General features: G+C 38.0%; 1 protein-coding gene across 1 annotated transcript in view; it reads left to right on the forward strand.

Annotated features, from left to right (window-relative positions):
* Positions 1-12,614, forward strand: part of GABBR2 (gamma-aminobutyric acid type B receptor subunit 2) — a 457,140-nt gene that overhangs the window by 96,575 nt on the left and 347,951 nt on the right. The window contains exon 2 of the mRNA XM_030971306.1: positions 6,278-6,415. Coding sequence (XP_030827166.1) covers positions 6,278-6,415 — 138 coding nt within the window. The remainder of the gene's footprint in view (positions 1-6,277; positions 6,416-12,614) is intronic.

Raw genomic sequence — 12,614 nt, forward strand, 5'->3', positions numbered from 1 at the left:
TCACCCCTGCTGCTCCTCTGCTACCAAAACCTTGCCACATCAACGAATAGTTGCGTTATTAAATGGAGTGATCTTCATATCATAAATAAACAAAATGCTTCTTGATGTTCTTCTGAACTTCTGTGTGTGTTACAGTTCCATATCAGGGAAAAGCTTTACCTTTGTTTGAGAGAAGACGTCACCTTTCCAGCTGAATGCAAGTTTACTCTGAAAAGAGGAAGTCAAATTAATATCTGATACTACTGCATGTTTAATCGGGATGGAAACATAGAGTCAATTTTGATTACAAAGGATTTATCTATTTGCTACATCCCAATTTCATTTAATATTGGAGTTCTTAAATTGGAATCATTCAGTGTAAATGTTATATACTCCAAGAAATAGTAATGAGACTGAAAATATAAGTCACATAATAAAAAAGGGTATTGTTGAGAAAAGTAAATATACTTCTCTTATAAGGAGAGACAGGAAGTCTTTGTTTATCTTGCTTGGTGGACTCAGTTCCAAACAGTGAACTGAATAAAAAGAAAATGTCATTGAGCAAGAGGCTGAGCCTTCACAAGGTGTTTAGACAGGCTCTTAGGACATAAGGGGACAGAGGACCAAATGGTCCCCCTTGCTTTGGGATCAGTCATTGGAGTGGCTGCTGGCGCCTAAGGCAGAGTATAAGCTGCTAAATGAGATGCCAAGCACCAGTACCTTAGAGGCAGCACTTGGTGAGCTGTGCAGCGGGCAAAATCAAGAAATTGCTAGATAAAGTCTAGAAGTATGTCAAGAGGTGTCAAGGTAAGAGAGTTAATTTACTGGGAAATATTTCACTGAAAAGATTAAGTCCTCCTCTGCTGTTGCCAGTCCTTCTAAAGCAAAACCAAATATGATTGCTAAATATGATTGCATTATTTTAGTTAAATTAAAATATGATAGAGAAATCACATACAGAAAAGCTCACCATTTGGGATGAGTTAAGTTCAGTTTTAAGACAGAGAAGTTTAGTATACTTGCTGGAATGAGTTGCTTTTGTTTTTCAAATGCAGAAAATGGGAATGGCTACAGCAGTTCAGACCAGACTTGATGCAAGAACTTGGCTTTGTCTGTTCACCAGCAGGAAAGGGTGAGATTTTGGTCTTGCTTCCCTAGAATAGTATCCTGGCCACCAAAAATCTGTGATTCAAGTGTTTCATGAGAAAATTGCCATCTCCCCACTAAAAAGCTTTGAATTGATTTTTTTTGTCTATGACCTAGTCCAATTTAATTTCATGTATTTGTGAACTTTTAGTATTCATAATATCTTCTGGTGAGACATTTCACATCTACTTTGCACAGTGTGTTCTAGAACAATTGAAAAGTAGTGCTTTTTCTTTCAATGGATAATTATGTTGTCACCAGATGCTGTGGTTGTCAAAGTGGAGGTTCCAAGAGCAGTCGTACAAACTCATGGAAAGAAAATCCAGCTACAGCAATTAAATGCAAAAATATAATTGCTGGCTTTTAAAGTACCAAAATCACAGATACTTGAAAACAGAGACAAACCTCAGGGGAAGCATGCCCTGCCCATATAAAGCAGGCAGAGTTTGCCAAATTGATTGACATTTTTTGTAGCTCTGAGCAGTTGTCTATATGTTCTTCACTGAATTGTCTGTATTTATTGAGGACTTTAAAGAAGTCAGTGAAAACTAAATTAAAATAATTGTTGGTGTTTCTCATCTCTTAGCTCCATTTGAGGTGATGTTGATGTTTCTAGGCAAGATTTTGTAGAGGATAGGAATAAGGCTTTGTACCTTTGCTCTTTTTGTTCAAAGTCTCTTAATATATTTATGAGCATTTAGGGCAGATTGCTGCTGAAAGCTCTGCTATCACTTGATAAAGTTGGATATTTTATTATGCAGATGACAGCTGTTTGTTAGTCCCTCTTTTCATAAAGGCTCTCTAACATCAATTGTCAGTAGCTCAATAGACACCAAAATAGTTCCTCATGTTTACTTTTACTCAGAAAAAGTGTAGTTGTGCCAGAATACAGCTTGCTGAGAAACAGTTCAGCATAGCTATCCAACAGCTAGAAATCTAAACATAATCACACGTGACCAGAGTATCTGTCCCTGCAATGCTCACTGCTGTGCAACTCTAACAAGATCAGTTAAATTGCAAGTATCTGCTATTGTGCTAGCCCTGTAATTACTCAAACCTGCCAATGTTATGGAGTTGACAAAACTTTTTATTGTATAAGAGCCGCACAAATTTCTGTTCTGTGCACCAAGGACTTGCAGTGTGTTATGCTTATGGCCATGAGGATTTCAGTGCACACCCCGGTGTCTCTTTCACTGTCTGCCAGACAGCCCTCCTGGCAGCCAACAACCCTCACAGGTCAGTCCTGCTGCTTCTCATGACTTCAGTGATGTGGGGCCTTCACACGGGACATCCTTTCTCCCAGCTGCAGAGGGCCTTTGGGTAGATGGGAGGTCTCTCCTGTGTATTCAGTTGCTGTGCTGTTCTCTCCAGAAATGTTTCTTGCCTGTGTGCACCCCTAACGCCTCAGGCAGTTCTTCCTCCCTGTGTATTCACATCCTTTTCTCAGTGGAGGATTACAGTTTTTATTTGTCAGCTGCTCCTCTGAAGAGGATTCAGGAAGGTTAACACTCCAATCCACAAATCCCTTTGACTCTTCTCCTATGCAACAGTTCATCTGGCTATTTTTCCTAATTAAAATAGGCAGTTCTATGTACACTTTGTCAGATGCCAGCTGTGATATTAAGCTGTCTTTGTCATAGCAAGAGGCAGGACACTTCACAAACCTTTGCTTAGTGATTTGGTTGTATTTTGCCTTGTGAATTTTCCAGGTAGTCTGTATCAAGTCGGTGTGCTAAGAGATACACTTAATGTAATTATTTCATTAATATGTATGTTTGCTATTTATATTTTGCTTATTCCTGGCTTTTGGCTGAGAGTAAGCACAGCAATTAATGTGTTTGGGGTAGGCAGTTCTCAACCCCTTCTCCTGAAGAAAATTGTGATAAATGACAAATCACATATACTTGAAATTCTAGTTTTGGTAAATGTATTGCAACCATGGTCAGTGTTTGAATGTGCAGTCAAGTTCAGGGACACAGCATAGCTGCCCTGTTTTATACGTGGCTTGGAAGTGAGCTGGCTGAGTCCGGGTCAGTGAAGTAGACATGTTGATGACAATATCAAAACTTGGCGGTGAAAGCAGTGTTGGCTCCTTCAGATTATATTTTTCATGATACAAGTTTGTGACTTTTTATGAGGGATTCTTTCCCCTTCATTGCTGTCAGTCATGCTACAGTTAGTAAGACAGTCAGCTTCTTGTCATCCACATGTGGCCAGGACTTTCTAGCTTTTACTTTTTAATGTGGATTTTTGTTTTTATGCAGTCTTGAGTTGTCTTGTAGATTGCTGCCAAGGGTTTTCCCTGGACCCAGCTGAAGTCACTTGGAGACAACAATTCAGGAAGTCGTTGGGTGGCAACATGATGGGAATTTCAGTGATTGTTGTCTTTCAACAGCACTGCCCTCTTTTATGGTTATATATGTAGGGTTTGGGAATTGAAGACCATGAGCAGCAGTGGCGACCTGGGATTTCTGAAAAAATCCAGTTGTTCACAGGGCTCCAGGAGCTCGCTAAGGATACGCTCCTCAGACTAGAGGCAGGAAGAAACCTTTTCTCCTGCTTTTCTGTCTGGCTTGGTAGGGCTATTATTTTTATCTGAATGTTTATTCTTTAATGCTTGTGACAGACTGTTCTGTTGCTTACAGGGAAGAATGTTATACACAGTGTATGTTGTGAAATGTGACATTAAACAAATGTGAAAGTCTGCTTTCTCCCATCTTTCTCATTTTTCCTTTCATTTCTGTCCAGTGTGGCCAGCCACAGTATTAAGTTCTTGTTCTTTATCTCTGAGACATACTTTAGACTATTGGGACAGTTTTGCTCAAGGAATAGGCAGAGTCTACTCTAATTATTTATGGTGGCCTAGAAGAGAGAGAGCTGAGACTAGTCAGGAGGAAAGTACAAAGGTGAAAACATTTTAACTGGATCACATTGAAGAGAAGCCCTGGTGTTATTGTAGGTACTTTTGATTGATCAGTGATACATTTCAGCAGTGTGAACCCTTCACTTTGGGAGAGATGAGCAAACATTTTGGCATACCTTCCCAAGAGAATTGCTGTGTGATTGAAAAGGGGTTGTTGTCATGCTAGTATATTCATAACCATGAAAAATCAAATAAGAAAGAAAGACCTTATACCAATTCTGGACCTCCCAGCAAGCTGACCTACTGCAACCCATAATTTCTGAAGTTTACTGCAGTGAGAAACATTTTGTAGGCAAATAGAAGTTAAAAATGCATCAGATGTTTTGTGATGTAAGTGTGGGTTTTAGTGTGGATTTTACTTCAGATAACCTACCATAAATCCTTATCATGTATGTATTCATAACGTCTACATGGCCCTTCACAGTCTGCAACTTTGGACAGTTATCTTACTATTAACATAATTTTTGTTTCATATATGGCTTATAATCTCCTCAAACTGCTACTTAGTGATACATTTTAAATGTGACCTAATAAAAAAATAAAAATAATTATAGTAACTGGTTTTAAGTTGGTATGAAAACCAGTTCAGCAATCTCTTCTGCTGCAGCTTCATGTCATAAGCTGGATGAGGGAAAAGACTTGGCTAAATGTCAATTAAGTGCAGATACCTAAAGCTCTGTGTCCTTGTCTGCTTTTAGATTTAAGGAATAGCTGAGCCTTCTGGTTGCACTTGGTCTTTAAGTAGGGAGTGAAGGAGTAAGAATGGAGGATACTGCTTCTTCCAATGATCACAGTCTTAATTCCCTTAAAATGTGAGCTTGTCACCAACACGTTATACTGACAGGGGAGCCTCTGCTGTACTGAGAAGTTTTGGGGTTTTTTTCTGCACTAAGAAAGAAAGCATTGGGCTATATTATGCAATTTAAGAGAGTCTATTCATTAAATATCTGTATCATTTTGAATAAGTGGGAGCAATAATTCTATTCTTACAAATATAATGCAAATATAAAAATTTTTCTTTTAGCATATTAATTCAGTAAGGAGATTAATATAAGCTTCCAAACTTCTTAGTCAAAATCTTTATTCTCTCTGCAGAATGCAATACAATTGCTACTTGGATGCTGATAGTAAATGAACTGTTTTATTGAATAATTGTAATGAAATATTGGAGGCTGGTGTATGATAGTTCTTACAAAGAGTACATTCAAGGAAGACTTTGCAGAGGAGGCAAAAGAGGGCAGAAAACTTGTGTTTCAAAAAGAGATAGGAGTGGCTGTTAGTGGAGCAGTGGCAGCTGCTATTATATTCTGTTGGTACTTCTGACTTCCAGTATGGTTTGGAATCAAATTCAACTTTCAGGCACATAATTTATTAATACTCTATTGCAAGCTTAGGAATTAGGGTTATTATGAATTATTAATAGTAATTTATTCGAGGATTGATGTGTCTTTTACAATACTGACTAGCATGAGCCTTTTTTTCTTAATTTTCAGTCTTGGTCTCAGTTTACAGTAAAATCCTCTACACCTGAAATAATGATCAAACTGATTATCAGGGAAGCCAAGAACAGGTCAGGTTAGAAGGACCTCAGAATGTCATCTAGCCCAGCCTGCCACTCAAAGCTGTGTGAGCCATGAGAACAGAACAATTAATCCTTAGCACTTCAAAAGAAAATTTTATCTTTTGAAGACTTGGTGCTACCCTTCTAAATGACAGGCTCTGTGCTACATATTTTTGCACAGAATACTGAGCTTGGACTTTAAGTTGAAGCTCCTTAGGAGTCTTCTTTAAAGACAGAACTTTCTTTGCAGAGACCATCAGTAGTCTCAAACTGTCCTCCAACTATGGAAGCCCTGCTGACAATCTGGTGTTACATTACAAATTTTGCTTTGGGTAATGGTAGCTCTAAATGGAGAGAATGTTTTGGTCAACCATTTGCTACTGGACTTTTTTGTTATTTGTCAAATGGTGGTACCAAAATTCTGGTTTTGTAGAATGAGGTTTTGTAATGTTTTTGTTCCGGTTTTGTGATGAGGCGTTTTTGCTGTTCTTTTACTATTGCTCATTAGGAGTGCAGAAGAGAGTGCTCTAATTTTTCCTGTTTAGGTCTTATGTTTGTATCTCTGGAACCCCTGAGTTTTTTTTTTCCTTGCCCAACTACTCTGCAGTTTATTTCTTAGTTAATTTATTTGTGACATTGAATATTGTCTCTCTCTTTTTTTTTTCCAGTGTGACAATGCAAAAGGACTCAAAGCCTTCTACGATGCAATAAAATTTGGACCTAATCATCTGATGGTTTTTGGTGGTGTATGTGCAACAGTTACTTCTATCATTGCTGAATCTCTGAAGGAATGGAATTTGGTTCAGGTAAGGCATGGAATGGAATATATTCTAATGCTGTCTCGTGTCTCTCGATTTTTAAAAAAATTAGAAACTTAGCTTTGATGCTTTGAAAGCTTAGAATTTTGTGGAATTTTTATGCTTCAGTTTTGAAGGCTGGTTAATGTGTAAAGATTAGTTACTTGTATATAGTGCTAGATTTTAAGTCTTGGCATTTCATTGTATTTAAAAATGCTTGTGAGTTCGGGGCAGCAGTCATGTGTCTCAGTAGGTTAATTAAATAAGAATAATGTGTCTCAAAAAGCAGCCTAGGTGAAATCAAGTTCAGGCATGGTAGGAGGGCAAACCTAGGACTTTTGAAAAGTTAGAAGAAACTCATCAGGCTTAAATTATGGTTCTTCAGGGTATTTACTCAGTCTGTACTCAGTCAGAACACAGTAATTCCTATGCACTTTAAAAGTGCTGGAAGTGCATAAATTCTAAATAGTGACTAGGTTCACGTCTCAGTATTTGACTCACGAAGCACATTTATTCCCAGTTGTTCTTCTTTCTGACTTTCTCAAAGGTCAAGTTTGTGGAAAGGTTTCCTCTGCTGAGGAATCAGAATTTATTAATACTGATCTCTGAAATGCAGATGATAACAACATGATTTTCTTCATTTATTCAATCATCTGACTACTGATAATTTTCAGATGGATGGCTGATCACATAGCCATCAAGTTTAGCTTTTCTGATGTGGAAATACCCTAGCTTTCTACTCAATGTTCATATTGCCCAAAGATACTCTTGTATATATATTTTTTAAAAACTCTGAATTATTCTATAGCAAAACAAAAAAATACAAAACAATTACCTGAGGTTACAGTTACAAACAGGCTCCTCTTTTCCACCTGGAATACTCATTGAGAGTAGTGCAGCAAGAACAAATGAGGCATAATTAAGTTTGTGAAGAAGATGATGATCAGAGTACAAATGGGAAAATCTTAGGAGGATAATTAAAGTAGCTTGTTAACTGTGTTTGCAATGCTTGTCAGATCAGATATTTTTTCCTTCTGCTTTGGGATTTTTTTTCTGATATAAAAAGCTATTCCTCTGTGGAAACCAAATAATAGTGTGTCTCTGGGGAGAATGGAGAAAATAACAGAAGCCTTGAAACTAGCCTTTAACACTCTCCTAAAATTGGCCTAGTTCATGACCTATAATGAAGTATGTGGCTGGAATACTTTCTTTTTTTTTTAATTTGTCACATGGAATTTCTGTATGATGTAAGATGTTTTAAAGAGCTGGGTTTCATTGTGCTAAAAACCTTTTGACTTGCAGTCAAGTTCTGCCTGATACAATCATGAAGTTGCTCAGTCTGAAGGGTGATTAAATTCCTGAATTTGTCAATATATATGTCCAATTATAGAATGGTATGAAGTATTACTACCAGAGAGCATTTATTTCTCTGTGTTCTACCACTATAGCTGTGACTATGTCTTAAACATTATTAATGATATCAGTTCATCAAGGTGTTCTTGACTGCTTGAGCTTAGTATCCTGTGGGCACTAGATAAATTCTCACATGGCAAAATGGCCCTTTATGTCAGGCTTTTATATCTTGATAGGCTGAATGATGGAAAAAAAAACCAACAGCATGGCTGGGAAGTGTGGCAAGGCTTAGTAAATGGTATAAGTGTTATGTCATATAGTGACAGCAATATGTGTATCTGTAAATCATCAGATGTAGCATGTATAAGATAGTGGGGAAACAGAGTACAAATCCTTCCACTCCTCAGGATCCACTGTCACAAGTGTCTCTGATTAAAAGCATAACTTGAATAGAAGGAGAAGATAGAAATCTGTGGTTCTCAGAAGTGGAGCAATAATATTCAGCCTGATAAAATACAAGGCTGTCCTCCCTCAAAACTTGAGACTTCACCTCAAGGAATCACAGCAAACTCACATAAATTGTTTTATGAAATCATGATGATGATGAAGTCATTTCATGTTGCAGTCAGCAAGAGGAAAAACAGCATAGAGACAAAAACTAACCTGACGTTGTATTATTGAATAGAGGATTTTCATTTGGATGTCTGACTCCAAACCTCTGTCCCTTGTCCTTGTGCCTGCAGTCATGAAAACAAAGCTCTTAACCCTAGCAGGGACATTTGATTTGATTTGATTTGATTTACACAGGTGTCGTGAGGTTCAGCAGAGTGATGACTCTCTTAAATGCAAGACAAAAGCAGGATGATACTGGTAGTCTTGGGAAAAATAGGAATGAAAGAAGAATAATACAATATAACTAAAAGAAAAATTACTTTCCTGACCAAATACAATATGAGGCTTGCTGACTGGAAAACCATTCTGAAAGCCTTTTAGCCCTGATTTCCAAGTTACTCGGTGACTGCTTTTCCTCTGCTTGGATGAATTTTTCTTTTCTGCCTTTTCTTCATTCTCTACAATAAGAAGTTGCCAAAACCAAACAGCAAAACAAAAGGTCAAGAGTATAAATGTGCTGGAAATTTTCATATTCCATTTTCTACTCAGGCAATTACAGTAGTGGTGAGGGAGGGGAAGGAAACAGATTCTTGCAATGTGTCTTCAGTCTCTACTCTCCTTACTGTATGCTTTTGATAATGATAGTGTCTTTTTTCCTTAACTGGTTAAATCAGGTCACTGACAGCCTGCAACAATTTGAAATAGGGAAGATTATAGAGGTTGAGAAAACTCTCAGTCTGAAGGTGACATATCTTATTTCCATGGCATATCAAAAAACAGGTACTTTCCCTTCTCCATCTTTACAAATTCTGATTTAGTTTTGATCAGCAGTAGAAAGGGAATTTGTGTTCTCAATTAGCTGCCTTCGACTGCTGGCTGATTTAATTATCTCTTACTGTAACAAAATTAATTATTTTTAAATGGAGCATTTTATATCTGTGAAAGGAGCAAGTTGTTTTAGTCTGCAAAGTCTTATGTCATCCTGAAGGACTTTCACTGAGATATGCTTAGGTGACACAACTTGGAAAATGCTTTTTGAACAGATATTCTTAGCAGGACAAATGCAGGCACCTATTCCTTGGCCTCTCAAATTAAAAGCCTCGCCATGGGTAATCTCTGTGTGCCAGCAGTCCTTTGTTGAGTGACAGTCTGAATATGGGTTGGAGGCTGCCTGTCCATCTTTGATCTCCAGGCTGTGGAGTGGAATCACTTTGAACTTTTGGTGGTTTAGTTTAAAAGTGCCAATAATATCCTGTGCCTTTGACAGTGGGCCTCAAAGGCACAATAGTGGAAAGTTGCTGTTCTGTAAGGGGAATACATCAATGTCAAATTCTTCCATATTAATCTTACCCCCATTCCCTTACAATATGTATTCAAGGCAATTAAAAAGTGAAGAAGAATCATGAAGAGTATCTCTTAATATCTTGCAAAAGACAAATCATGTATTTTTATTCTGTACATCGAAGCATTCCTGCTAGAATCCAGTTAGTGTGAAACAGTGGAGATCATTAGTTATTCAGTCTTTCTCTTCTATTTCAGTATATCCATCAACTTTTATCTCCATGTGAATTTCTTACAGTGGCAAAAATATCTATTTTATATAGATTGCTGCTTCTTCTGTGTTTCATTGTCATCTCTCACTTTTCCTAATTGCTTTGTTAACACAAACATTTAATCAGCATGATGATTTTGACCACACTGGTCATCTCTCTTCATCTGTGGAACTCCTTCTCAATTTTTGGAGATTCATCTTTTTCTGCCATTGTGCCATTGATGTTCTCTTACAGCCTGCTTCATTTACAATTTCATTTAACTCTGGAAATAAGCTTCTGCCAGAAACAAAGTATAAATTTTTGTGCTTCCCCAGAATATCCTCTGTTCCTACATATTTTATGTAATCTAGTCATAACTGCTGGCTTGTAGGCAAGTAACTCCTTCAGGCAATACAGTGATTAGATTGTAATGACATTCAAAACTGAGGAACCTTATTTTGGATTCAGCATCTCATGTTGGAAAGTTTTCTAACAAAATTATAGGTACCCTAATCATGATATATTACTGCTCACTCTTGGGCATATTAATATAGGATGAGTTCCTGTGTTAGAAAGGGGAGGTGGAAACAGAAAATTCCTGGTTCTCATGCAATTGGATATTAAAGAGCCTGCCCTGAGATTTGTTTTATTGTCCCAGAGATCCGTAGGTATTCAAATCCCACCTCTGAATTACTGAAAAGGTTGCTGGTGTCCAAGAAAATTGGTGATGTTTCTAGCTTTTGCTTCCCTTCTGAAACAAGGCTGGTGTGATTGCACTGTCAGTTCCTCCTAGGAATTTCTGACCACTGGCCAATCACAACCCAGTTTTAACAAGGGATTTCCCAAAGATTGTTAGGTTCTACACATTGCTGTGAAAATGAGCTTCTGTGGACAGGGATCCATAGGAATGAAGAGGAGGCTGCAAAATGAGCACAGAGGACTTAGGGCCAGCTGTGCTGTGTTGTCCTACATGTCCAGCTGTTGTTTAGGAAAAGAGGATTGATTGGCTCGAGAAGATTGTTTAAAAAACAGCAGAAAAAAAAGAGGAAACACAAAGGAAGGGTGAAACTCAGAAGGGTATGAAGTAGGAGCTGAGGTGTGTGTTTGTAGAAGCCTAGGACACATGTATCTGTAAGAAACCAGGCTTTAATAGGTGTCTGTTACTGATAAAAATTATTGTTAACACAGAATTTCACAGCTATGTTCAAGTTAAAATGATGTGGTTTACCATGAAAGTACTGCAGGTCATCACAGAGATTTCTATACTGGCCAATGAATCAAATTTCTTCTTGTTAATATCAGAATTTTCTAAATCCTTATACTTGTTACCTGGAGCTCCAGCATGGACACACAAACATTTGATAAAAGAATGTGGTGTTTTATTTTCTTTTTAGCCTTCTTCATCATGTTTGCTCCAGTACAGTGAGTTTGTGCTACTTTTGCCTTCACTGCACAATTTTCATGTATTATTAGTTTGAGTAATGAAAAGGGCATTTAAACTAGTCTTTGGCTAAGAAGATTAGCTACTTCTATCTATGTGATGCAGGCAGTCCCTCTTGAAGAGACCTTTTTCCCACTGGAATATGACCTGATGCACCAATAAACTAGAATCTTTGTCTGTTTGGCCCGTAATTCACTATTGTAATCTTCTTTATTCCTTCTTCTTCTTTCTTTTTCCTGTTCTTTTTTCTCCTGGGATTGGAGGGATTTTATAGATTTTCTGTATTTGTGTTGTGCTTTTAATAGACAAAGTACACGAGGGAAAGACACCTCTTGAGGCCTCATTATATAAGGTGCAGACCCGAGGACATTCTGGTCCTGCTTTCAGGAGTTAGCTGAGCACATGAGGAAGTTTTGCTTACTTCTCTGTAGGAATGCACAGGAGCAGGAGAAAAGCAGAGTAGGTCTGACCTTCAGGCAGAATTTCCTGTGAAGTTTCTCCTCATTTGAGAGAAGCTGTGGTGAATTTGGAGGGAGACAGACCTTTTAGTTCTGCAAATCCTCCCACTGGTACCAGCTGCCAGCAGGAGCCCTGCCATTATTGATGAACCCTCCTGAAGATTTGCAGCTGCTGCTGGAGAAGAGGGTGCATGGGGAGTTGAAACAGATGATCAGTGCCATACCTGCTAATTAGGCTGTGTGTCTCAGCGTGGGCATGGATGCAAACGTGAACAAGGTAGAGCAGACCTGGAAGCAGTTGTATGTTCACCTTTCAGTTGAGAGAAATGGATGTGCAGTACATCAGGCAAGACTGGTCTAGGGCAAAAGAATTACTTTAGTGATTTTAGTTACTTTAGGTCCTTTCACAGCGATGCTGAGTCCTAGTGCATTATTGCAGTTGTATCCCGGGGGAGAGATTTGCATCACTTTGCTGTTAAGAGCAGAAACATGGTCCACAAAATTTAAATTGCAAATTTCAGAAAATTTCCAGGCTGAGGTATGGCAAGAAATGCACATCCTAAATTTCAAATGCACTGCAAGATATAGTAGGATCTCCTCTTCCTCGTCCTCTTCCTTTCACCTTCTGCCTGAATGTATGACATTGATTCTATGGCTGAACCTGTCTTTCCATAAATTTGAAACTGGCTTCTGTCCAGTGTTCACTTTTGTTTAAATATGGTGAGCTGTTCTTTTTCATCTTGTTTGTCCTGCAGAAAAGATCAAAACTACAATTTATTGTCTAGTTTTTGCCTTTGATCTAGTGTCTAAGG

The sequence above is a fragment of the Camarhynchus parvulus genome, chromosome 2 (assembly GCF_901933205.1).
Source record: "Camarhynchus parvulus chromosome 2, STF_HiC, whole genome shotgun sequence".
NCBI classification, from domain to species: domain Eukaryota; kingdom Metazoa; phylum Chordata; class Aves; order Passeriformes; family Thraupidae; genus Camarhynchus; species Camarhynchus parvulus.